This window comes from Neltuma alba, unplaced genomic scaffold, assembly GCF_004799145.2.
Source record: "Neltuma alba isolate B1F8T4 unplaced genomic scaffold, ASM479914v2 tig00011427_pilon, whole genome shotgun sequence".
Lineage (NCBI taxonomy): Eukaryota > Viridiplantae > Streptophyta > Magnoliopsida > Fabales > Fabaceae > Neltuma > Neltuma alba.
This window is the reverse complement of record NW_021636110.1, coordinates 41978-66009: the sequence shown is the minus strand read 5'-3', so window position 1 is coordinate 66009 and position 24032 is coordinate 41978. Positions and strand designations below refer to the sequence as shown.

The 24032-nt window shown below is 33.1% G+C and overlaps 2 protein-coding genes across 2 annotated transcripts; one reads left to right on the top strand and one right to left on the bottom strand.

Moving 5' to 3' along the window:
* Positions 1-13084: 13084 nt before the first annotated feature.
* On the top strand, positions 13085-20296 carry LOC114713470 (probable sucrose-phosphate synthase). The gene is made up of 13 exons (XM_028898124.1): positions 13085-13398; positions 13508-13597; positions 14121-14362; positions 14663-14726; positions 14889-15587; positions 16293-16409; positions 16567-16698; positions 16807-16983; positions 17358-17411; positions 17500-17562; positions 17652-18596; positions 18784-18911; positions 19359-20296. Exons 1-13 carry the CDS (start codon positions 13216-13218, stop codon positions 19636-19638), a joined length of 3174 nt encoding a protein of 1057 aa, XP_028753957.1. The 5' UTR covers positions 13085-13215; the 3' UTR covers positions 19639-20296.
* Positions 20297-20588: 292 nt separating this feature from the next.
* Positions 20589-22442, bottom strand: LOC114713472 (pentatricopeptide repeat-containing protein At3g46790, chloroplastic-like). Its single transcript, XM_028898128.1, has one exon. The coding sequence runs from the start codon at positions 22260-22262 to the stop codon at positions 20679-20681; it is 1584 nt and encodes a 527-aa protein (XP_028753961.1). The 5' UTR covers positions 22263-22442; the 3' UTR covers positions 20589-20678.
* Positions 22443-24032: the final 1590 nt, after the last annotated feature.

Below are 24032 nucleotides of genomic sequence, written 5' to 3'. Positions count from 1 at the left end.
AACTATGTAAATTTTTTTAATCTATTTAAATTAGTCAACTAATTTTTATAGTAAAAATATAATTTAATCATATAGGAAATTGCAGTTAGGTCATTGATACAATAAAATTACCATTAATTTGACCCATTAAATTTTTTAAAAAAAAAAGAGTTTTGGGGTAGTATAATTGAAATATACATTAAAGTTAAGGACATTATTTTGAGTTTTCTTTTTTAAAAAAATAACAATATGTAGAAATTGTGTTTTAATTAGTCTATTTTTTTCAATTATATGTAATTCATATAAAATTTTACTTACTTGTGATTTAACGTTTTGTTTAAATAATTTTTTTTTGGTAATTATATATGAAATAGTTTGTATATTTTAAATAAATTATATTATTTTAATTATAATTAGACGAACTTCAGTTTAATCATAGCCAGATTACTAACTTTAAGTTATTGTCTCAAACTATTAATATCAAGTTTTGTAAGTCAGGCTGTCAGCCTAGATTACGAGGGGGAAAGAAAGAAAAGAAATATCAGTGCGCACAACTCACAACCCGAGCGGGGATTAACCGAGGACTGATCTGAGGTCAAGTACTTGATGGGAAGATGGCAAGAAAAAAAACGTACTTGATGGGAAGTTTAAGGCGTGTTGTTTGTGCGTGTTTTCAGTTTCCCCCTTGGGGTGTGAACTGGTTCTCACGTGGCCTTGAATTTTCAATTTAAGGTTTGTTTTACTTAGCTATCAACGAACCCTGGACCCCATGCAATGTAGGCCTGCAATATGTGTTGCAGACCTATTATCGTATTCGCCCAACAATTAAAACCCGATGTCATGAAAAAAGGGTCTTGGTTTTCTGACCTTGGAAGGTCTTGGTTGAAGATTTATATGAAGTGCAGATAATTGATCTCATTATCTCTAACCCTTTTCATATTCCAATATTCCTGAAAATTTGTGTTGGAGTTTTCCCTCTTGGGTTCTTACTTCGTTAAGGAAGGATTCGGGCTTAGCAGACAAATGATGTCTTCTAATCCAAATGATCAAGTTTGGAAATTTTTGTGATCAATATCTCTTCCCTTGGAGAATTTATTATTAGTCTGAAAGATCCTTAATGATGCAATTCTCTTAAGTGATATTTTGACCAAACATCATCTCAATATCTCTAATTTTTTTTTTTTTTGCATGCAATGCTCCTGGGATTCTAGAACATCTATTTATTTCTTGTCATTTGACTCGTTCAATTTGGTTCTTAATATCAAGTTACCATTCTTCTCTTTTGTAAAGTTCTAAAATTGGCTCAAAACCATGCTTAGAGAGTTTGCATAAAGATGTGTCATTTAAAGGAATAAAAATGCCATTTTACATAATGGAGGGAAACCATCACAGCATGTTATCATTGAGGAGATCAACAATGTTTCATCCTTTTTTGAATTGGCAGTTCGAGTTGAGCATGGTGAAACTATAACATCGGTCAAAAAGAGCTCTAAGCTACAAAAAGTTAATATCTCCACAAACAAATAAAGATTGACAATAATTATGTACAAATTCAAGCCTCAAAAATAACTGAAATGCAAATCACGAATTTGTTGCCAAGGCTAACCCATCCAACATTTTTGTGGAAAAAAGCTTCTTGGCAAAATCATCTCTTTAGCATTTTTTATTTTGTGCTAACCTTGTTTGGATTTGCAGGTCACCATTTTGCTCAGTGAATAGTAAAGAAAAGTTACAAATATTTGCATTAATAAGAGATACTTACTTGGAGTAAGAACTATTGCAAACTCTTCCCATATCATCTACATGAATATTGTTAACTTTCTTTCCTTTTTTACTTTTACCAGCATGCAAGTAATTTTTTCTCTAGATCTTAGGTTAATTTTATTTCTTAGCTCTTGTCCCTCTTTTACTTTTTGTATATAGTTATACTATTTTATTGTTTTTTTAATTAATGCATTCTAATTGTTTTTTATAACCAAAGGAACCCTTCACCAAAAATTGAGTACGGTTTAGCTCTTTTTTTTTATAAAAAAATTATTTACGATTCGATCCCCAAGCTGACCGTAGTAGAAGAGAATATAATCACCAGGTAGCTCCTAAAACTTGATACTTCTCCTGTGCTTAATTTAGAGCCTATTGAAAAGTTGATGTTAATCATAAAGATAAGATTTATTTTACATATTTATCAATTTTTTTAAATCAACTTTGTTGATATTAAAAAAGACACGTTTTAGAAAAAAAAAAACATACTCCCTCCTATTCAAAATATAAGCAAAATTTTGGTGGAGGGGGGTTTTTTTTTTATAAGACAACATTCACTTTTGTCTAAACATTTAATGGGTTTTTTTTTTTTAAAATTTTCCTACATATATTCTTTTTCCTCTTTGATGCATTTATTGTATCTTTTATTTATTCTCTTCATTAATAAGAGCATATTTGGAAAGAAAAAAAATATGCTTTGCATATTTATTATTTTAAACTAATTTTAACTAAGTTCTTGATAATATAAATAAATAAAGTTTAGTTTTATTTTGAATTGGAAGGAGATCATATTAAATAATTTAACTAACATTTTTAGTTTACTCAAATTAATTAATTAGGTCTTATATTAAGAATTGGATGCGTACTACCTCTAGTCTTAACATAAGAGCTAATTAGAAGATTAGATTTGATTTTAAATATAATACCTTAATTTACTCTGTCTCTTATTTTTTTAAAATATTCCTACTAATTGCAAATGATTTCCACCAAAGGATAATTTCAATTATTCATATGCATGATTGATGGAATAATTTGGAGAGATTAACATATATTTATGATAAATAACTAACTTAACTAATTTTTTTATTATTCTCAAATTAGTTATCTATGACATTAAGCAGTGCAGTATTAATTACTACTCATTTATTCACTTTCGTTTCATTTTCGTCGTGAAAAAAGCATACATATCACATCATTGATTTCAATTTTAGGTGGGGAAGAGGAGCTTTCTTAATTAATTATAGTAAAACATAATTCAAATAAACATTTTACACTTTTTTTTTGACAAGTTATCAGATAGTGATTTATATGATAAACACATAAATGCTTGAAACAAAAGTCAAGCCGCTAGATTATGGTTGATTCATATCAGTTCACACCACAAACAGAATAGTTTATTTGTCAAATCACACAAGTTTAAACGCCAAGAATTTAATTAAGCCTAGCATGATTTATGACCAACTTGTTGATCAAACCAATTGGCTGAATTGAACCCATTTGAGTATGATTGACCAAGACGACGCCTGTGTGGGTCAAGAGGTTTGAATCCACTGGAGTTGTCCATCTCATTATTCGTTTTTTGATTCTTTATGGTCTGTTCTGTCCACTTGACGCCGGGTCAAAACAGATACATGCGCATAAAATTAAATACTCGGTGATGGCAAAAAGAAAAAAAAAAAGAAATTTAAAGCTGCGTGATTATAGAATTTCTTGTACGCTTTTCGAGTCGTGTGCATTTTTTTTTTTATTTTTTTAATATTACGTGAAAAATAAGGAGTATAATATAAATTTATCTCAAAAGTTTATACTCAAGAGTTATAGGTATTTGAAAGTTTTTTTTAAAACAAATTTGTCTCAAGAGTCAAAATCGTAACTATATTACCCCTTATCATCAAAAACTAACATTGATTATTAAAATAGTGACGCTTATCATTAACACTTTTAAAAGAATAAGGTAATACTGCTGTGATTTTAAATTTTTAGAAAAATTTACTTTAAAAAAAAAAACCTTCAAATACTCAACACACACTGAAGTGAAAACTTTGTAAGAAAATAACACGTGCAATGAATTTTCTAGTTGATTTACTGTTTAGTTTATTAATCTTTTCCGGTGCAACCAAAAAAAAAAAACCTGTTCTGTTGATTAATTGATTAACCGTATGTATCAATTTAAAGTTCAATTTTCCCCAAAAAAAAAAAAATAAATTTAGTTATTAAATTTATCCTTGTTGTTAAGGAGCGATGGGGCTTGGCCCAGACTCATAAAGAAGTTAGGCCCATTATTTCATGGGCCGGCTCTCACGAGAGAATCTCTAGCAATGCACATAATGTGGATGAACGGGAACCATCGCTTAACATACATATATGGGTAAAAAAAACGTTAAAAGAGTTTTCTCGCTGGGACGAACAATATCTTGGATATAATTAATATGATTACGTGACACCGCTTGGCAAAAAAAATAGATTTTCATTTATGGGTAGTTTTCATTTCAAATGATTAGATGAAGATAGTAAGAAAAATGATACTCCTCCAATTCTTAATATATGACCTAATTCTTGAGTTGATTTTGGTCTTAATATATATTTAATTATATTATCATTATTCAATTTTTCCATAATAAATAGAAGAGGGAAAAGAGGTATTGAGAAAGATGATCATGGTGTTTTAGAAAAAATGTGTCACTTTTCTTATAATTAACTAACTTACCTAATTTTCTTAATCTGGTCAAATAGTTAAATGGGTCTTATATTAAGGATTGGAGGAGTATTTTTTTATAATAAATAATTGACTCAATTAATTTATTTAATTTTCATAAATTAATTATATATCCTAATTGAGAGGCAGCTTCAATCAAATATAAGAAAAATGGATATCTTTAAACAAAATATGTAACAAGCACGTTGAATAAAAGAACAAATGTGCCCCGCCACCGGTGGTCCTTAACTTCTAGCTGAGACAGCATAGGGTGTGTGTGTGTGTGTTTTTCTTCCTTTTCTTGTGTACAAAGGACAATTGAGAAGTGTAGGGAGGGGTTTGTCTAGTGGTTGTCACTGGTGAGGCTTATCCAATGACCGCTATCTGTAACTTACGTTGTATGGCTCTGTTTTAAGGTTGCATATACGATGTAAGAAACCAATTTCATTCACACAAAAAAAAATTAATTAATTAAATGCATGTGCATAAATTGAACAAAATAATAAAAGAAGTTAATTTCATTCGTATCTCTTCTTGCTTCCAACTTTAATGCCACCTACGTGATAAATCATCCTATCGGTGGCTTCAGTCTTCACCTATCCTCAAGTCCACAATCTTAATTTATCATTAGCACAAAATTTTTAGATTAAAAAAAACAGAGAGAAATCCTGTAACAAAACAGATTTGAAAAAAAATGGAAAAGTGATTTTTTTTATGTATATTTGTGTTGGTTAGTCCAACATTGGAATTGAGGACTTGTTAAATAAATATATTACAGAGAAAGAGTTAGGCAAATATTTGCACTTTATCTTCCATATTGTACATTTCCCCCTATTATTTTACATCTTTTCTTTCATATTCTGCAATCTCTAAGGCATTTTTTTTCGTCAAATATATTTGTCAATAAGTCGTTAATTCCAATTTCTCCTCAAGAAAATTGAACTGCACGCAATCTAATTAAAAAAAAAATTAAGTTGTGGTCTTTAATATAAAAACTCATTTGTTTTTTTTTTTAGTTCTAAATATAATGTCTCAATCTATTTTGTTTATCATATTTATCTATTTTTTCATGACGGTCATTGTAATAATAATAATTCTAACCAATAAACTTAATGAGCAAGAATATTTTAGTAAAGACAACACATATTTATTACAAATAATTAACTTAACAAGTTTTTTTAATCTATTCAAATTAGTCAACTAACTCTTATATTGAGGATCGAAAGTAATATTTCACTTGTTTCATGATCAATACGAATGGATCTTATGGCAATTAGTGACTTGATTTTTTAAATTATTACAAGAATCTAGATTTTTTTCCCCCAAAATAAAAGTGCGGAAATTAGTTCGGCGATTCGGCAATTGAATAAAATTATAAAAAAGGACAAGAATGATCAAGATGGTGAGTAATTATAAAGAGTAGGGTATCCACGTAACGTGATATGATTCTCTTTGAGAGAGAATGGGGCATCGATCATCATGTGTCAGCAAAGGGTATAATTAAAGTGATCACATCCGATCTGGCCAAAAACAAAACAAAAGTGATCCTGTCTGCAAAGGCCAAAAGGTGCATTGATATGTGAGTCCCCAGAGTTGACATGAATAACGATCTTATAGCTTGACACGTGGCCATGAAATGTAGGTCGCAGGCAGCAATGTTTTCTGTAGCTAAACTACCAGATTTAAATTTCTATAGTATGAAATTTTAATTTGATGGGTTAATTTTAAAAAGTATATTTTTAGTTCTTTAATATTAAAATTATTAATAAAAATGATGATTCCAAGATTTTAAATATTAATAAAATATTATTAATTTTAATTTTAATTTTTAAAACAATCATAATTATTTAAAAAAATTATCATTTAAAACTAGTAATTTTAGGATTAAAAGATTAAAAATATATCTTTTAAAGTTAAAAGACTAAACTAAAATCTTATAGAAAATTAAAAGACCAAATGTGCTTATCTGGTCATATTTGTAAGTCACTTCTAACAGGTTCCATACAAATCAAATAAAATTTTAAATTATATTAACTCTCATTTAAAATTCAACAACTTTCCAACTTTATTCCTATTTAATATAGATTATACCTAATGTAAACAAAGTTAACACAATAATAAATAAAATGTCAAAATACATCTATATAAAAAATTTCTCTCACTGTCATATAAATAAGATAAAAAAATATCTTTTCTCTTTATCCTATAAATAAAAATATAGGAACAGAGGAGTATACTTTAACTAACAGCCTGATCCAACATGCGACCTCTCATGTCACTTGGCTAGACCATTGGTGACAGTAAGCAGTATGATGGAGAGTTTAAAGCCTTCAATCACCTTACCACCTAATAACATAAAAGCTCAATTATAAAGAAAAAAAGTTGTGAGTTGGATCATGTTGCTAATTTAAGTTGCTAATGTCTATTCCTTTAAATAAAGAATAAAAAAAAAGTCTTAATTACCCAGAGATTAGCATAACAGCTGATCCCATATACCTCTGTGTTAAAGTTCAAAGGTTTCTTTGCACACTATCATCTCCTCGGGCTTCAAAAAATATTCATTATTATCTGTTAATTGTGATAGTAGCAACATGTTCACCTTTACGCAACTCAATTTTAATTAATAGTGTGTTTTTTTTTTAATCATAAAGGCAGCCAAAAAGACCCTAAAAAAAACAAAAGCCAAAAGTAAACAAGACTATCGGCACTGACCAGCCCTTAGTGAAGAATTTCCGACCGGCAAGAGCTCCAAAAGGTCAGGAGGAGCGAAAGCCAGGAGCCCGGGAGGTTCAAATAATTAGCCAACAAAAAAAAAATCAATTAATTAACTGTAAAAATAGCAATATGTTAAACTTTACTCTACATAATTCAAATTTTAGCACGTGATAACTTGTTTGGATTTCCGGTTTGCTGTCTAAAGGAATTTTTAGAAAATTCAATTTCATTATAATTGTTGTTTCATTAATTTTCAGATTCAGTTTGCAAAATAAAAAGTACACATAAAATGCCAATTTTCTAAGTATTAAGTTCCTTTTGAAAAACTTCGTTTCAGCTTGGAAGTAACGTGGTCTTGCAAACTTTAAAGTAAACACACATATATAATAAATACGTGTTGTTTTTTTTAAATTATCCTTGTTAGTTAAGTGTATTGGCTAAAACTACTATTATTATAAGAACTATCTTGAGAAAAAAAAAAGAATATAAAAAATCAAGTAGATTGACGTCTTATATTTAAGACTAAAATAAAAATTAAATAAGATATTATATTAAACACCGAAGTAGTAAGAAAAAGCAGAAGGAAGTGTTGTTTATGATGTTTGTGTGTCAGTCCAATTTATAATTATATAGAGAGAGGTAATCAAGGAGATGCGTAGTGCACTTGTTGAGATATTGGTTCGAATTCAAATATTAATTAGGGCCATTGTCGGCAAAAAAGATTTATGATATTTTAATACTGGATAATTGATACTCAGGTCTTTATAGTTTCATATGATCTTTAATCAGGTCTATAAATTTTTTTTATATCAAATCCTTTTACTTTTATGTTTTTAGTCAAGCCCCTTCATTTTTATCTTTTTTATCATGTCCTTATAATTTTAATTATTTTTTAATTACGTCCTTTGCAGTTTTAAACAATTATTTATTAACTTTATTTTTTAAAATTAATTTATTTTTAAATTAATAATTATATAATAGGAAAAAATAATTAATATAATCATTTAGTAACTAATAATTAATCAGAATAATCAATTATACTGAACTATAAATTATTTATAATTATATTCTAATTTTAGAAAATTTTATTATTATAATCTGAATTTTATAATTATAAAATTGAAATTGAAAAATAAATAATATATATGTTTAACTAAAAATTTAAAAGAATATTAACATAAGATTATTATAATAATTTATTATTTATAGAGTAAAGAATAAAAACTACAAAGACCTAATTAAAAATAAGATAAAATAATAAGGACCTGATAAAAAAATTATAAGAACCTAATTAAAAACATGTGAAATTATAAAAACCTAATAAAAAGAAGAAAAAAAATCATATGGACTTGATTAGAAACCTGTTGAAACTATAACAACGTACATATTAATTATTTCTTTTGATAAAGATCAATAACTTTTTTGATTCGTGCGGTTTAGATATTTTTTTAAATATTTGAGATCACAAAGACTAAACGTGGAATATACGGGGATGCTAGATCATAAATTATTTATAAATAAAAAAATATATCTATTTTGTGAAAAGAATGGAAGTATTGTGGATAAGCACTCCTCCTCCTCATCCTATACATTCGTCAATATTTTTGTTTTAACTTTCATTCAAAAAAAAATTGCATATTCATTATATTTATTAAAAAAAAACTCATAAACCTCATTAAAAAAAAAGAAGATGTATTTGGCAACTATATTTAATGTTTAGAAGCTTTTTTTTCCCCCTCTTTTTGGCCAGCTTTACAAGCTTTGTTTTTATCTATTAAATTCTTTGCATGAAATATGTGGCAACAAAAAAAAAAAAATCTATGGATCAAATAACATGATTACTATGCATGATTATGATTTTAGCGCTCAGTAATACTGCGAACGTCGCTATGAACACCCTTGTACACCTCAATGAACAGAAATGCGAAGGGATCGTTAATTAATTGATTAATTGACTAATATAATTGTTTTATTGTTTTTTAATCAAACCTAATAATAATGAAGCATCTAGTTTGATACGAAAGAGATATGATTTGAGGTTAATTAATTAACAGAATATGGCATCTATAATAGTGTGGGGTGGGGATCATTCTGGCTACTGAGGGCCCCCGCGCACCCTCTTCCTTAATATCTCTCAAGAAGTCTTCTAATCCACAGAAGACAAGTTTCCCAATTTTTTTTAAAAAAAATTTACTTAAAAGATCCTAAACAGTGGATAAAAAGACTCGGCCAGCAGGATAAATATACAAACAAGTCATTCTGTACAAAAAGTTCAAAAAATATGGAAACAATGAGTATTAATCCAATTTTCAACTTTTTTTTAGTATACCCCCTTGCCTACTAGAGACTGTTTGGCATGAGGAAAATAGAAGGACGTGTAAGGGAAAAAAAAACTTCAATGAGCTTTATTTAAAAAATTAAAAATTAAAGTTTTGAAATTTCAATAAAAAAATTATAAAAAAGAGTAATAAAAATTAGTAAAAAACTTTTAACCTTACTTTTTTAAATTTTTAAATTAAACTTATTAAAATTTTTCTTTTCCCCCTCCATTCATTTTTCTCGGACCAGACCCTTATACATAAGACGCAGTTTTTTTTTTTTGGCCAATAAACACAAGATACGGTTTTATACTAATAAGAAGTCCAGGGCCGTTAATACCTGCCCTGCTCGTTTAGGGAAAAAACCTCATTAAAAAATTTGCTTCTCAGGCCTCTCTTTCATACTCATTCTCTCTCTTTCATTCACTCTGTATTCATAAATAAATAAAATATATTTTTACATATTAATTGTTTTTAATTAATTTTTTAATTTATGTAGTACTACCTCCGGTCCTAATTATAAGAGTCAGTTGACTAATTTGAGGAGATTAAGGAAGTAAGTTTAGTTAGTTATTTGTCCTAAATAGATGTTGTCTTTCCTAAAATATCCTTGCTAATCAAGTGTATTGATTAGAACTATCATTGTTAGAAGGGTTACTTTGAAAAAAAATGTATAAATATGAGAGACAAAGTGAATTGAGATCTTATATTTAGGATCAAACTAAAAGTCAAACAAAACTTTATATTAAAGATCGAAGGTAGTATAATTTAACTATTTATGCTTTACATACATAGGCGCGGACGGAGTATCGGAATTTTAGTGTTTTCTCTTATGAATAGACCTCCAGAGCGTGACAATGAAACAATACATTAAATTTTTTCTTTGGGGTCTTGTAGAGCATTACTTCGACATTGACTACTACTTGTTCTCATGACGCAAAGGTTATCCTTTTTTTTTTTTTAACGGAAAAAATCAATAAGAGAATATTAGGCGCATGCCAAGGATTTTCCAATTTTTTCCTACTGTCATACCATAAAAACTAAACACATCTGGAGAGTGGAAAAACAAATTATATTACTCTTCTGGTTCTTAATATATGACCAAATTTTTGAGTTGGTTTTGATCCTAAATATAAGACTTATTTTTCATATTTATTAATTTTCTCTAAATTATTCCTATGGATACTCCCTAACCATAATCAAGTAGAAGAGGAAAAAATGGTATTAAGAAAGATGATTATGGTGTTTTAGAAAAAATGTGTCACTTTTCTTATAATTAACTAACTTACTTAACTTCTTTGATCTAATCAAATTAGTTAAATGAGTCTTATATTAAAAATCAGAGGAGTATAATGTTTATACTTGTAAATAGTATTTGAGGGCTATATTACCTATAAAACCATGGACATATTAGTTTCTGCGTATTAATAATCTTTGACTTCTTTCCGTGCTCTGGCCTTGATCATAACGGGAATCCCGTGACAGTTATGATTTCTTGACCAATAGTATTAACAACCTAACGCCAATATAAATCAACTTTAATTTCGTGCCCACGGCAGTATTCTCTCAATTTTCAATTTTTTAATAAGTAATATAAAAAAAAAATTGTTATCATCTGGTCCCTCTTAATTGCATGAGAAACATAAATTGTTATCAAACTATCAATGATTGGTGATGTGACTTGAAACGTGTTATTTAATATCTTAATTAATCGCTGCCTCTGATTGGAAAAAAAATAACTAATTTTCCACATAAATAATACTCCTCCGGTCCTTATTATAAGACCCAATTTGACTTTTTATTTGGTCCTAATTATAAGACCCAATCCATTTTCTCTTTTATATTTATGCATTTTTTTCCAAGATAATCCTTCTAATAATGATAGTTTTAGCTAATATACTTAATTAGCAAGGATATTTTAGGAATAACAACACTTATTTATTATAAATAACCAACTTAACTTACTTCCTTAATCTCCTCAAATAAGTCAATTGGGTCTTATAATTAGGACCGGAGGAGTATTTAAAGTTATCGGTCAAAAAATAGAGAAAACTCTTTGTATATGTCACATGGGGTAGGAAAAATAATTTGCCCTCTTAACATCTCGTACATGCAGAATAAATATATAGATTTTGTGTTCACTTTTTTTCTATTCACAGTACACTGATAAGTTTTAAATACTCCTCCGGTCCTAAATATAGGACTCTTATACTAATGTGTATAAGAGTTTTATATTTAGGACCGGAGGAGTATCTTCTTATTTTGATTTTGATATCTTATTCTAAAACTGAACATACATTTTCCAATTATTAATTACTTGCATTTTAAAGTTAAAATTAAATCTTTTCCACTGTACATTTTAAACAATAAAAATAACAGGCTAGTAATTATTAATTATTAATATAATATATTTTTTGGTCCTAAATATAAAAGTAGTGATTAAAAAATAATTAATAATAGTAATAATAATAAATAATAAGTAATTAACTAATTATTGAGCTGCCCAACAAAGCAACGCAACGTGACCTGATTGTCAACTGCCAGCTTTGCTCCTAAGCATACTTGTATTCATTGTGTCAGGACTTCATAATTCTCATTCAAGCTTCTTTTTTTTTTTTTGTGTGAAGATTCTCATTCAAGCTTTCATGACCAAAGAAAAAAGGGAGGAAAAAGAAAAAATTACTTATTTTATGAAAAATAATCAAAATTTGAGATTTAGGGGGTGTTTGGGTAGAAACAAAATCATAATTTTAAAAGTGTTTTTACGATATACAAAATAAATATGTAGAGGAGTTTGTTTCGATTTGTTGAAAAGTGCTTTTGAGAAATGTTTTTGGTTATCCAAACACTCCCTTAAGCAAATGTAGTGTAATACTCCTCCGGTCCTTATTATAAGACCCAATTTGACTTTTTACTTGGTCCTAATTATAAGACCCAATCCATTTTCTCTCTTATATTTATGTATTTTTTTCCAAGATAATCCTTCTAATAATGATAGTTTTAGCCAATATACTCCTCCGGTCCTAATTATAAGACCCAATTGACTTATTTGAGGAGATTAAGGAAGTAAGTTAAGTTGGTTATTTATAATAAATAAGTGTTGTTATTCCTAAAATATCCTTGCTAATTAAGTATATTAGCTAAAACTATCATTATTAGAAGGATTATCTTGGAAAAAAATGCATAAATATAAAAGAGAAAATGGATTGGGTCTTATAATTAGGACCAAATAAAAAGTCAAATTGGGTCTTATAATAAGGACCGGAGGAGTACTTAATTAGCAAAGATATTTTAGGAATGACAACACTTATTTATTATAAATAACCAACTTAACTTACTTCCTTAATCTCCTCAAAAAAGTCAATTGGGTCTTATAATTAGGACCGAAGGAGTACTACTATAATATTAAAAATTAGCAAAAATAAAATTAACGGTTGGCAATTGAAAAGCAAAAATAAAAATTAACAAGATCGTCAAGAAGCACACACCCCTCAAATCCAGTCCTCCGTCTCGGTCCATTCCTTTCCAGACGTTTCTCGCCGAATATTCCTTTTTTTTTTTTTGGTGAGCTCTTCTTCAATATCTTTTTTTTTTTCTTTTTTTGTTGGCCGAAGGTTCTTCTCCTTGAATTGCAATCTCTCTAGACAGTTTCTGCAAGAGTCCACAATATTAGTGTGCGAATCTTCACCATAAATCTCTCTTCCTCAAGTAGTTGCAGAGGAGGAGGAGGAGGAAGAAGAAGAGGATATGGCGGGAAACGACTGGATAAACAGCTACTTGGAGGCGATACTGGATGTCGGACCAGGTCTCGATGATGCCAAATCCTCTCTGCTTCTCAGAGAGAGAGGTAGGTTCAGTCCCACTCGCTACTTCGTTGCGGAGGTCATCTCTGGTTTCGATGAGACCGATCTTTACCGCTCTTGGGTTCGGGTACTACTCTACTACTTCCTCTATCTCATTCTGATTTCATCATTCTTTTTCTCCTTGACAGTTTGCTTTGTTTCTATGGAATTTATTGTTTGGCGTTTTACTATGGTAGGCTTCTGCAACGAGGAGTCCCCAGGAGAGGAATACTAGATTGGAGAATATGTGCTGGAGGATCTGGAACTTGGCTCGGCAAAAGAAGCAGGTTCTATTAATGTTGTTTCACTTTGTTGCTCATTTGTAAATCCATGTTATTAACTGATTCAGTGACTCGGACGTGAATTCAACCTGGTTGCTGCATCTGATTTGTGTATGGTGATTGGGGATTATTGGCGTTAGGATTAAAAATTTGTTTAGTCTGCCTAGTTTCTGGTTGAGTGAAGTAGCAAATTCACTTCTTCTGAGCCTGCTTCTTCCTTAGTAGTTCAGTTTCAAGTAATGGGCTCTTCAGTTTCTGATTTTCAGGCTGATGTTCTGGATTGCAGGTAAAGTGCTCTGGTGGTTTTTGGGAATATGGTTTTCCCTTTTTTCCTTCTTTGGGCTAAACTATATCGTTGTCTGGATTCTTCTTATCCTCGAGTCTTGCATCAACTAATACAGAATAGCAGTTTCGCAAATTTTTGTTGTATATGCGAAATTAAGCATGCGTGCGAGGGGAGACAAAAATCACCTCGGGGTCTTGTATCTCTGTCTCATCGTTTAATAAGATATTCTCTTTTATTTCATAGCTTGAGAATGAGGAAGCACAAAGATTGAATAAACGTCATCTTGAACGTGAAAGAGGCCGCAGAGAAGCAACTGCTGATATGTCAGAGGACTTATCAGAGGGAGAAAAAGGAGATCCAGTCAGTGATGTTTCAGCTCATGGCGATAGTACAAGAGGAAGAATTCCTAGAATCAGTTCTGTTGATGCTATGGAGATATGGGCTAACAGTCAGAAGGGGAAGAAACTCTATATTGTACTCATAAGGCACGAATTGCACTTTAGAGCTTCTTGGTCTCTGAAGTGGCCTTGAATAGAAATGTTTGTTCGCAGTAGTTCTCATAAACATTACATATTAAATGATTTGGTTGCTCACTTTATTGTGCTCTTTCTACTGCATGGACCTATTATGCGGTATTTTCAACACCAGTCAGACTACGACTGGATGAAAGACATTGAAAACATTTTCACGATAAATATTAGTTAATTTTATTAGTATGCATGGTCCGGTTTCTTTTGCGTGCGTAATTTGATTATTTCTTAGTCTAACAACTAGTATATTTGCAGCATTCATGGTCTAATAAGAGGCGAGAATATGGAGCTGGGACGGGATTCTGATACTGGTGGTCAGGTAATACTTATGTTTTCTTATATTTTATTTATTTATTTCTATTTCGTATTAAGAATCCAGTCTCTTTTATAACAATACAATTCTCTACTCTTTATAATATTTTGATATCTACATGGTCAAGTGTGAAACTAAAATCTTTTTGCTTTTATCTCTACTGAATAGGTTAAGTATGTTGTGGAACTTGCAAGGGCCTTGGGCTCAATGCCAGGAGTTTATAGAGTTGATTTGCTAACTAGACAAGTATCAGCACCAGATGTAGATTGGAGTTATGGGGAGCCAATAGAAATGTTGACTCCACGAAACCAAGATGATTTAACAGATGATGGGGGGGAGAGTAGCGGTGCTTATATAATTCGTATACCCTTTGGTCCGAGGGATAAATATATTCCCAAAGAACATCTCTGGCCTTACATTTCTGAATTTGTTGATGGTGCTCTTAGCCACATCATACAGATGTCAAAAGCTCTTGGGGAGCAAATTGGTGGTGGGCGTGCTGTCTGGCCCGTTGCCATTCATGGACATTATGCAGATGCGGGGGACTCTGCTGCTCTTCTATCTGGTGCTTTAAATGTCCCAATGCTTTTCACTGGCCACTCACTTGGCAGGGACAAGTTAGAACAGCTTCTGAAGCAAGGTCGGCTATCAAGGGATGAAATAAATACAACATACAAGATTATGCGTCGAATAGAAGCTGAGGAATTAGCCCTTGATTCTTCTGAAATAGTCATAACAAGCACTAGGCAGGAAATAGAACAACAATGGCGTTTGTATAATGGCTTTGATCCAGTATTGGAGCGCAAAATTCGAGCCAGGATCAGGCGTAATGTGAGTTGTTATGGTAGATTCATGCCTCGTATGGCGGTAAGTTTTGGATCATAATTAAATGGTTTTCTGTTTATTGGATGATACACAAATTTGGTTCCCACCATATTCTTTCCTAATGAGTTGAGTCTTCGACCTCCAAGGGGAAGGCCTAGTGTTCGGCCACTGGGTTTCTCTTGGAGGCATAATTCAAATTTATTAAAACCACTATTTTACCTTTGTTTTAGACAGAATTGAGTTGCCATCATTTTGGCATCCAGTTTTCAGCTCTCTAGAGTTAGATTCCATGTTTGCAGTTTGCTTGCCTCTGCATTGAGATGTAGTAAGTTTATTTGCCTTAGTTTCTTGTTTCTCTTTTTTCAATCAGACATTATTATATGTTATCAATTTGGTTTACTTGTATTAACCTTGCACCTTTCTTTCTAATTTATCGCTTAAAGCAAAATGTCTTGCTGCTTAATTTGCAAGCCTATGCTATTTTATGGGTAAATTCTCTGTTTGTCTTGGGAGTTGTGGCTCTTCTATCTTTATCTGTATTGAACTGGCTTTTTGTCTCATCCGGAAGAGTTGTGTTTGATCACATATAAACTTTGACGGTGAATCTCATTGTTTTTGCAGCCTGAATTATGTGAAAGAACTTGTTTTTAGAGTTTTGTTGCAGATGCTCTAGGGATTTGTTGTTAATTCGTTGCTGGTCTTGCGTCATGTAAGATTAGATGATCATAATTTTGGGCCTTCATGCAGATAATTCCACCTGGCATGGAGTTCCATCACATAATTCCACAAGATGGTGATATAGAAAGTGAACCAGACGGAAATTTGGATCATCCTGCCCCCCAAGATCCACCTATTTGGTCTGAGGTTGGTTCAAAATATGCTTTAGATCCCTCTTTTGGTGCTTCCAGGACAATTAGCCTTCCTAAAATTCTGCTCATGTGATATGTCTGAGGGAAGAATGTTCTATTTCTAGATGCAATGCAATTGTTAAATTTATTTCAATTTAAACTTTGCTATCCAGATAATGCGGTTCTTTACCAACCCTCGCAAGCCGATGATCCTTGCCCTTGCTAGGCCAGACCCCAAAAAGAACATCACAACTTTGGTAAAAGCATTTGGAGAATGCCGTCCCCTGCGAGAGCTTGCAAATCTAGTATGAATAATTACTCTACATATGTTCAAGTATAATTTCTTCATTTTCTCTCCAGCTGACTGGGGTTGCCTGTCTGATCAATTGTTATTCCCTTTTTAATTTTTTCAGACATTAATTATGGGTAACAGAGATGGCATTGATGAAATGTCAAGCACAAATGCCTCTGTTCTTCTCTCAGTACTTAAGCTGATTGACAAGTATGATTTGTATGGGCAAGTGGCATATCCAAAACACCACAAACAATCTGACGTCCCTGACATATATCGTCTAGCTGCAAAGACAAAGGTAACTCCACCTCTTTGGTCATTATTAGACACTGTGTGAATACTGTCTGTTTGTCTTGTACATATTTGCGTCTTCCTGTTCACTTCATTTTGTAAGGACTCTTTTTGACATGCTAGCATTGTTGCATCACTTTGCTGTGGTTTGAAATTATTGGCATTTCTGAAAGTGAAGATGACAAAAATCTATTTTTCATAAAGAAATTCTTGTTTTCTTTTAATGCAAATATTTCTGTTTTGTTCTCTATTTGGAACATATGATTTAAATAAAGCAGATGTGTGCCAATCTAATCTGAATATTATTGTATGTGTTCTCATCTCTTTCTTGTGCAAGCGTATCTTTTTCATTTTACATTTTCTTCATGTGTTTCTATGCAGGGTGTTTTTATCAATCCAGCTTTTATTGAGCCATTTGGTCTTACCTTAATTGAGGTGACTTTCAGAATCTTGGAATGATTTCTTTTTACCTTATCACGTGATTATTTCATAAGTCATTAACGTATGCCTAGTCGTTGAACAGGCAGCTGCTCATGGTCTGCCAATTGTTGCAACGAAAAATGGAGGTCCCGTTGATATTCATAGGGTATGCTGATTCATAATCATTGGTATTTTATGTATTAATCTGAAAAGCTTTCCTTGGAAACTTCCGTGACTGCTTGGTTATTAACACAGGTACTTGACAATGGCCTACTTGTGGATCCCCATGATCAGCAATCTATTTCAGATGCTCTTTTGAAGCTTGTTAGCAACAAGCAATTATGGGCAAAATGCAGACAGAATGGGTTGAAGAATATTCATCTATTTTCATGGCCTGAGCATTGCAAGACTTACCTGTCTAAAATAGCCACTTGCAAACCAAGATATCCTCAATGGCTGCGAAATGATGATGGAGGTGAAAGTTCTGAATCGGAATCACCAAGTGATTCCTTGAGAGACATACATGATTTATCCCTAAACCTGAAGTTTTCACTGGATGGAGAGAAGAGTGGGGCTAGCGGAAATGATAATTCCATGGAATCTGAAGAAAATACAACTGATAGAAAAACTAAATTGGAGAATGCCGTGTTGTCATGGTCCAAGGGCATCTCCAAGGATACGCGCAGGGGTGGAGCTACAGAAAAATCAGATCAAAATACAAATGCAGGTAAGTTTCCGCCACTGAGGAGGAGAAAGCATCTGTTTGTCATTGCAGTGGACTGTGATACTACTGAAGGTCTTCTTGAAGCCATTAAAGTGATATTTGAGTCCGCAGAAAAGGAGAGGGCCGAAGGCTCTGTTGGGTTCATTTTGTCAACATCCTTCACAATATCTGAGATACAGTCATTCCTCGTCTCGAGCGGCTTGAGCCCTAATGATTTTGATGCTTATATTTGCAATAGTGGCAGTGATCTTTACTATCCATCCCTCACTTCTGAAGATCGTGCCTTTGTGGTTGACTTGTATTATCACTCACACATCGAATACCGTTGGGGTGGGGAAGGGCTGAGGAAAACTTTGGTACGTTGGGCAGCATCAATCACCGATAAGAAGGATGAGGTGGAGGAGCAGATTGTAACTCCTTCTGAACAGCTTTCTACTGACTACTGTTATGCTTTCAAACTGCAAAAGCCGGGAAAGGTAAATTTTTCTTTCTGGTTGTTTATGATTTTGTGCGAAAAATATCATCCCCAGCTTTAAGCTTGTGACTGGATTTACATGTAAGTGTCTCATAAGGATTCTTTTTTTTTTTTTTTTTTTGGGGTTCCTTTAAAAATATTTTTTGACGGACTATTCCTTAAAATTTTATGTTCTTTTTATCTTACAGGCTCCTCCTGTGAAGGAACTTCGGAAGCTTCTGAGAATCCAGGCTCTACGTTGTCATGTTATTTATTGTCAAGATGGGACAAGAATGAACGTAATTCCAGTACTGGCATCTCGTTCGCAAGCCCTCAGGTATCGTTTAATCTTCACTGCCAATGTTTTACTTCAACCAGTGCTGGTAAATTAACTTTCTGAGCTTTTTACTGTGTTTCTTTTTTCTAATTTTGCTGATAAAAAGGTGCGCAATGGACAGTTGCAGCATTACCTTCTCAAATCCTCGGATAGAACTATGCATCTATTAAAGCAAAGTTATTATGGAATAGTCTTCCACTTTCTGTGCCAGTATATGTATTCTTGACATTAAAGCAATCGTGGTTTATGAATAATTCGTTTTTGATAGGCTGATAGTATAAAAGGTGCAAGAACCTGGTTTCTTTTAATGGCATTTAAATGAAGCATCTGAATCTAGGAACTCTCTTTTCCCTTATAGCATAATATCCTCTATTGACAATCACACGACAAAATAACAGCATAAATTTTATTTTGCAATCTGCTTGACTTGATCAACTTCTCCTCTAGGTACCTCTATGTTCGGTGGGGTTTTGAGCTGTCGAAGATGTTGGTGTTTGTGGGAGAATGTGGTGAGACTGATTATGAAGGATTGCTTGGTGGTCAACACAGAAGTGTTATACTGAAGGGAGTTGGTAGTAGTGCAATCAGCCAACTCCATAACAATAGAAGCTATCCTCTCTCGGATGTCATTGCACTGGACAGCCCCAACATTGCTGAGGCTAGTGACGGCAGCAGCGGTGCTGATATCCGTTCCCTGATAGAAAAATTAGGATTTCTCAAGGACTGAGAATAATCTCTCTGCTCAGCCATGTCTCTTCTGCGAAACATATCTTCATTCTTGCTTCTGTTCTTGAAAATGCTGACAAAGTCCTCCTCTTGCCTCCTTTGCAACTTGCATAGGCATTCTCTTTCATCTACCGCTTCATTCTATGAAGCTTGCAACTTGCATAGTTATTCTCTCATCTACCCCCTCACCCTATGAAGCTCGTTTTGGCTCTTGTATGTTGCCTGCACCTGTATATATACTTTTCAATAAAAGAGCAACTTCCATTTCAATAAGTTCGCCGCTTATGTTTTCGTGGACGTTGTTGTGACATTTCTCGTGACCTCAGTACCACTGGAAGTACCTGTCTTGTTCTCCGTTTTCATCTTTTTCCTTTTCTCTATTTACGATGGCAGCTTACGATGTTGCACAATAAGAAACAAGCATATATGAAAGGTATCCATCTCAGTTTGCCGTTACTTTATGAGTATGAGATCCATTGTCAATCTGTAATTGAAGACTATATGTTGGGATGGATGATGGGTTATTTGCAGTTGTATATGTTATATGAAGAAACCAGATTGGTTTCCTTACGGACAAGTGATGCCTTGGAAATTCATTTCGTTTATTTGTATCGTCTTGTGAATTTACCACAGAAATATATTATTCATCATTCTCTCAACAGTCAATACCACCTACAGTTAGCACCCAATTTCGCCCAAATCCGCCACGATGTCACTAAAAAGGACCGAAGGGTAGAATCTTAGTTTGAGGGAGCACCGTTTAAGAGGCACGAGCGTGCATAAAATGACATCAATTTAGCATCATCAGTATCACCTAAACAAGTTAAAAAATTAGGGTTAAAAAACACTAAAAAGTATTGTTCAAGTGTATTGTTATTACCTTTTCTTTCCCCCCAAAAATTGCATCCGGTCTGCCATAAATTCTCAGCAGATTCGTCTGCCTTCATTAAAACTGGCAAGCTCTGTTTGAAATGGTATTTAAGAATAGTGATGATGGCACATCACTTCCAGACTGAGGAGGCTGGATAGCTTAGTATCCCATCAGTGGATACCTACTTGCGCCATTATCCCATCCAAGCTCATCAAAGTCTCAAAGATCTCTGAAGTAAATGGGTGAGTCTCATCGTTGACGCCAAATTTTATATAACCCGATTCCAGCTCAACGGAGCTATAGCCAATTGGCTTCCTAATTTCTTTCTCTCTGATCGATGTCCTCAGTTTTGCTGCCTCCTTCCACCGACCTGCATCCTCATACATTTGTGCCAGAATTACATAACGCCCTGCATTATTAGGATCCAACACAAATAGCTTCTCAGCAGCAAATTCAGCCAGCTCTATATTCTTGTGTATTCTACAAGCACCCAACAAGGCACCATACACATTTTTATCTGGTTGAATGGGCATGGAGTTGATAAGCTCCCCAGCTGTATCTAAATGGCCAGCTCTCCCCAAGAGATCCACTGCACAAGCATAATGTGCTTCAGTTTTCTGAACTCCATAAGCTTCCATGGATTGAAACACATCCCAACCTTCTGCCAGCATGCCTGCATGACTACAAGCAGATAACAAAGACAAAAATATAACCCCATCGGGGCGTATGCCATCTTCAACTAGTTGTTTAAACATACTGAGTGCCTCGTGTGCAAAACCGTGCATCCCATAGCATCTAATTATGGCATTCCACACATAAATATTTCTCTCGGGGTCAGAGATTCGGTCAAAGATGACTCTTGCTATGTCTATATAGCCACAGTTTGAATACAAGGATATAAGACCACTGCACAAAGCAGCATTGAGTTTCATTCCCGACTTTACAATGTAAGAATGAATCCAGAATCCTGCTTGGATATCTGCAGCCTGAGCAAGTGCTGGAAGAACAGTTACAAAAGTGGTATTATCAAGGGCACCAGTGACATCATTCCTCAAAAGGGAATAGAAGATCCGGATCGCTTCATCCATGTACCCGTTTGTGGTATATCCTGAGATCATGGAATTCCAACTGACTATGTCTTTTTGAAGAATCCCATCAAATATTGTTCTAGAGATGTCAAGATCCTTACACTTGGCATAAAATGTCACAAGAGCGTTTCCAACATATAGATCAAAGTCCAAACCAAATTTCACAACATGTCCATGAATCAGTTGACCCTTTTTATGAGCTTCCTCTGCGCCACAAGCCTTTAGCACAAAAGGGTATGTGTAACGGTTTGGGGTTATGCCATTTGAGCGCATTTCATCATACACATTCAAGGCTTCAACAAAAGGACCCACATTCGCATAGCTCTTGATGATCACATTCCAACAAAATACATCTCTCTCAGACAATATGTCAAACACCTTCCTTGCGCTTTCCAGATTGGGAGGACCGAGCTCGGCGTAACTTCCAATAAGCTTAGTTGCCAGAAATTGATTTTGTTCATAACCGCGAACAATAATCCGAGCATGCACATTTTTTAAGCCGGCGATGTTTTTACAGAGCTGCAAGAGATCCGCGTAATGGTTCGAGTCTTTATGAGATTTCGAATATGTAATTCCCGCCACTAAAAATCTGATTGAAGTGTTCAAAACCCGATTCAATCCCAGCAGCCGCTGCTGTAATTTCCGAAATTGACGAGGGCCAGGCATAGGAACTCATCAAGATTCTATCAATGTTTTCCGGGACTTACCAGTGATGATTCTGAATATGTTTTGACATGTTCCCCGTGAAGTTATGCTGTAAGTGATCCTTTTGGTAAATGACAGGAAAATGTCTTTGCTGGAGTTTTTGATTATGCGGAAAACGGAAAAACCAGAAAAAAATCACCTTGTGATTTTATTTCCATTCCAGTATCTGTGATGTTTGGAACTTGAAAATCATAAGTCAGAACCAAACCACCCCCTGGAATCTCAGCCCACAAAGAGGCAGTTGTAACAGGCCCCAGTCCAAGTGCTGGTGCAAATGGGTCAGGCCGTGTTCGACGCAGCCAGCGCGGGAGAGGAAAAAGACCTGGAAGCTGCGAATCCTAGGGGACGCATGTGGAATACAGGTTTCTTTTTAGGGAAAATCCCAAAAAAAGTCTTTGGAATATGGAAAATGTCAGATTGGGTCTTTAAATTTCGAAAATGACAGAATGGGTCATTGACCCAATCTGTCATTTGTGAAATTCAAGCGAATTGACAATTTTGCCCTCATTTATTCATTCACTACAATGATTCAAGGAATCACTATAAGAGTTTAGGTGTTACCTAGATTCGTATAGCGAATAACCATTCACTTTTTCATAGTCAAGTGTCTTGTTATTAACTACAACTAATGCTGTAATCACTAGAACAATGTAAGCATTACCTAGATTTGTGTAGAGAATAACTACTCATTTTTTCATAGTTAGGTATCTTATTATTGTCAGGTACCTTATTATTAACTACAACGAATCTTGTAATCACTAGAACAGTATAAGCGTTACCTAGATTTGTTTAGAGAATAACTACTCACTTTTGCTCAGGGGCAAAAATGTCAATTCGCCTGAATTTCACAAATTACAAATTGGGTCAATGACCCATTCTGTCATTTTCGAAATTTAAGGACCCAATCTGGGATTTGGTATATTCCAAGGGCTTTTTCTGGGATTTTCTCTTCTTTTTATTTAAAATATTAATCTATATAATTTAGCAAAAAATCTAATCATTTTACCTTGGATCAAAATCTATAATTTAAATTTTGAAGAACAGTTTAGCCAAAAAAAGAAATTTGAAGGGTCACAACTAAAATAAAAATAAACTTAAAAAACTAAAAATTATATTAATCCTGTTATTTTCATATATTGTAAAAGCCAAGTGTTACCCCAGTTTAAAATAGTTGCCTTCAAGTTCAGAGGGATGGGCAATGAGGTGATAAGCATACAGAAGAATTCAATATAAGCCAGTGAATTTATAAAATATTAAACACGACTTATTCCTATTTTCACCCAACTTCAAGAGACTCATCCGGTGAATATAAAATAAAAATATTTACAAAATTGATTCATGCCTCATTTATTAGATTTTATGCAGCGTACGGGTGAAGGCAAGTCGTCTGTTTCTGGTGGGTGAAAGCATGGGATGGGTCAGAAGGTGATTTCCATACAGAGGAACGGGAATCAAACGCTGAAAGGCGCCATAAAGATTATGGGTTTCCTCAAATGAACACAAATGATCCCTCAGGTGTGGGATTTTGGTTTCTGTCCTCAATTTTAATTTATTCTATGCAACTTGCAAATCTTTCATTCCATCTTGCTCTTCCCTCTTTACTTATCAAAGAATGACTTTGATTCAAAATATAAATTATTTAAAGGGTAATTAATATTTATTTATTAATTTTAACTATACAATTGATTTGAGAAAAATTTAAATAATTAACTATCATTTTTTTATTTTTAT

Excerpts from the sequence above, each read along its gene's own strand:
- LOC114713472 (XM_028898128.1), bottom strand. The coding sequence starts at position 22,262 with ATGCCTGGCCCTCGTCAATTTCGGAAATTACAGCAGCGGCTGCTGGGA.
- LOC114713470 (XM_028898124.1), top strand. The coding sequence starts at position 13,216 with ATGGCGGGAAACGACTGGATAAACAGCTACTTGGAGGCGATACTGGAT. Across the intron at positions 17,412-17,499 it reads TTGGTCTTACCTTAATTGAG|GCAGCTGCTCATGGTCTGCC; the intron begins GTGACTTTCAGA and ends GTCGTTGAACAG. Across the intron at positions 18,597-18,783 it reads AACTGCAAAAGCCGGGAAAG|GCTCCTCCTGTGAAGGAACT; the intron begins GTAAATTTTTCT and ends TTTATCTTACAG.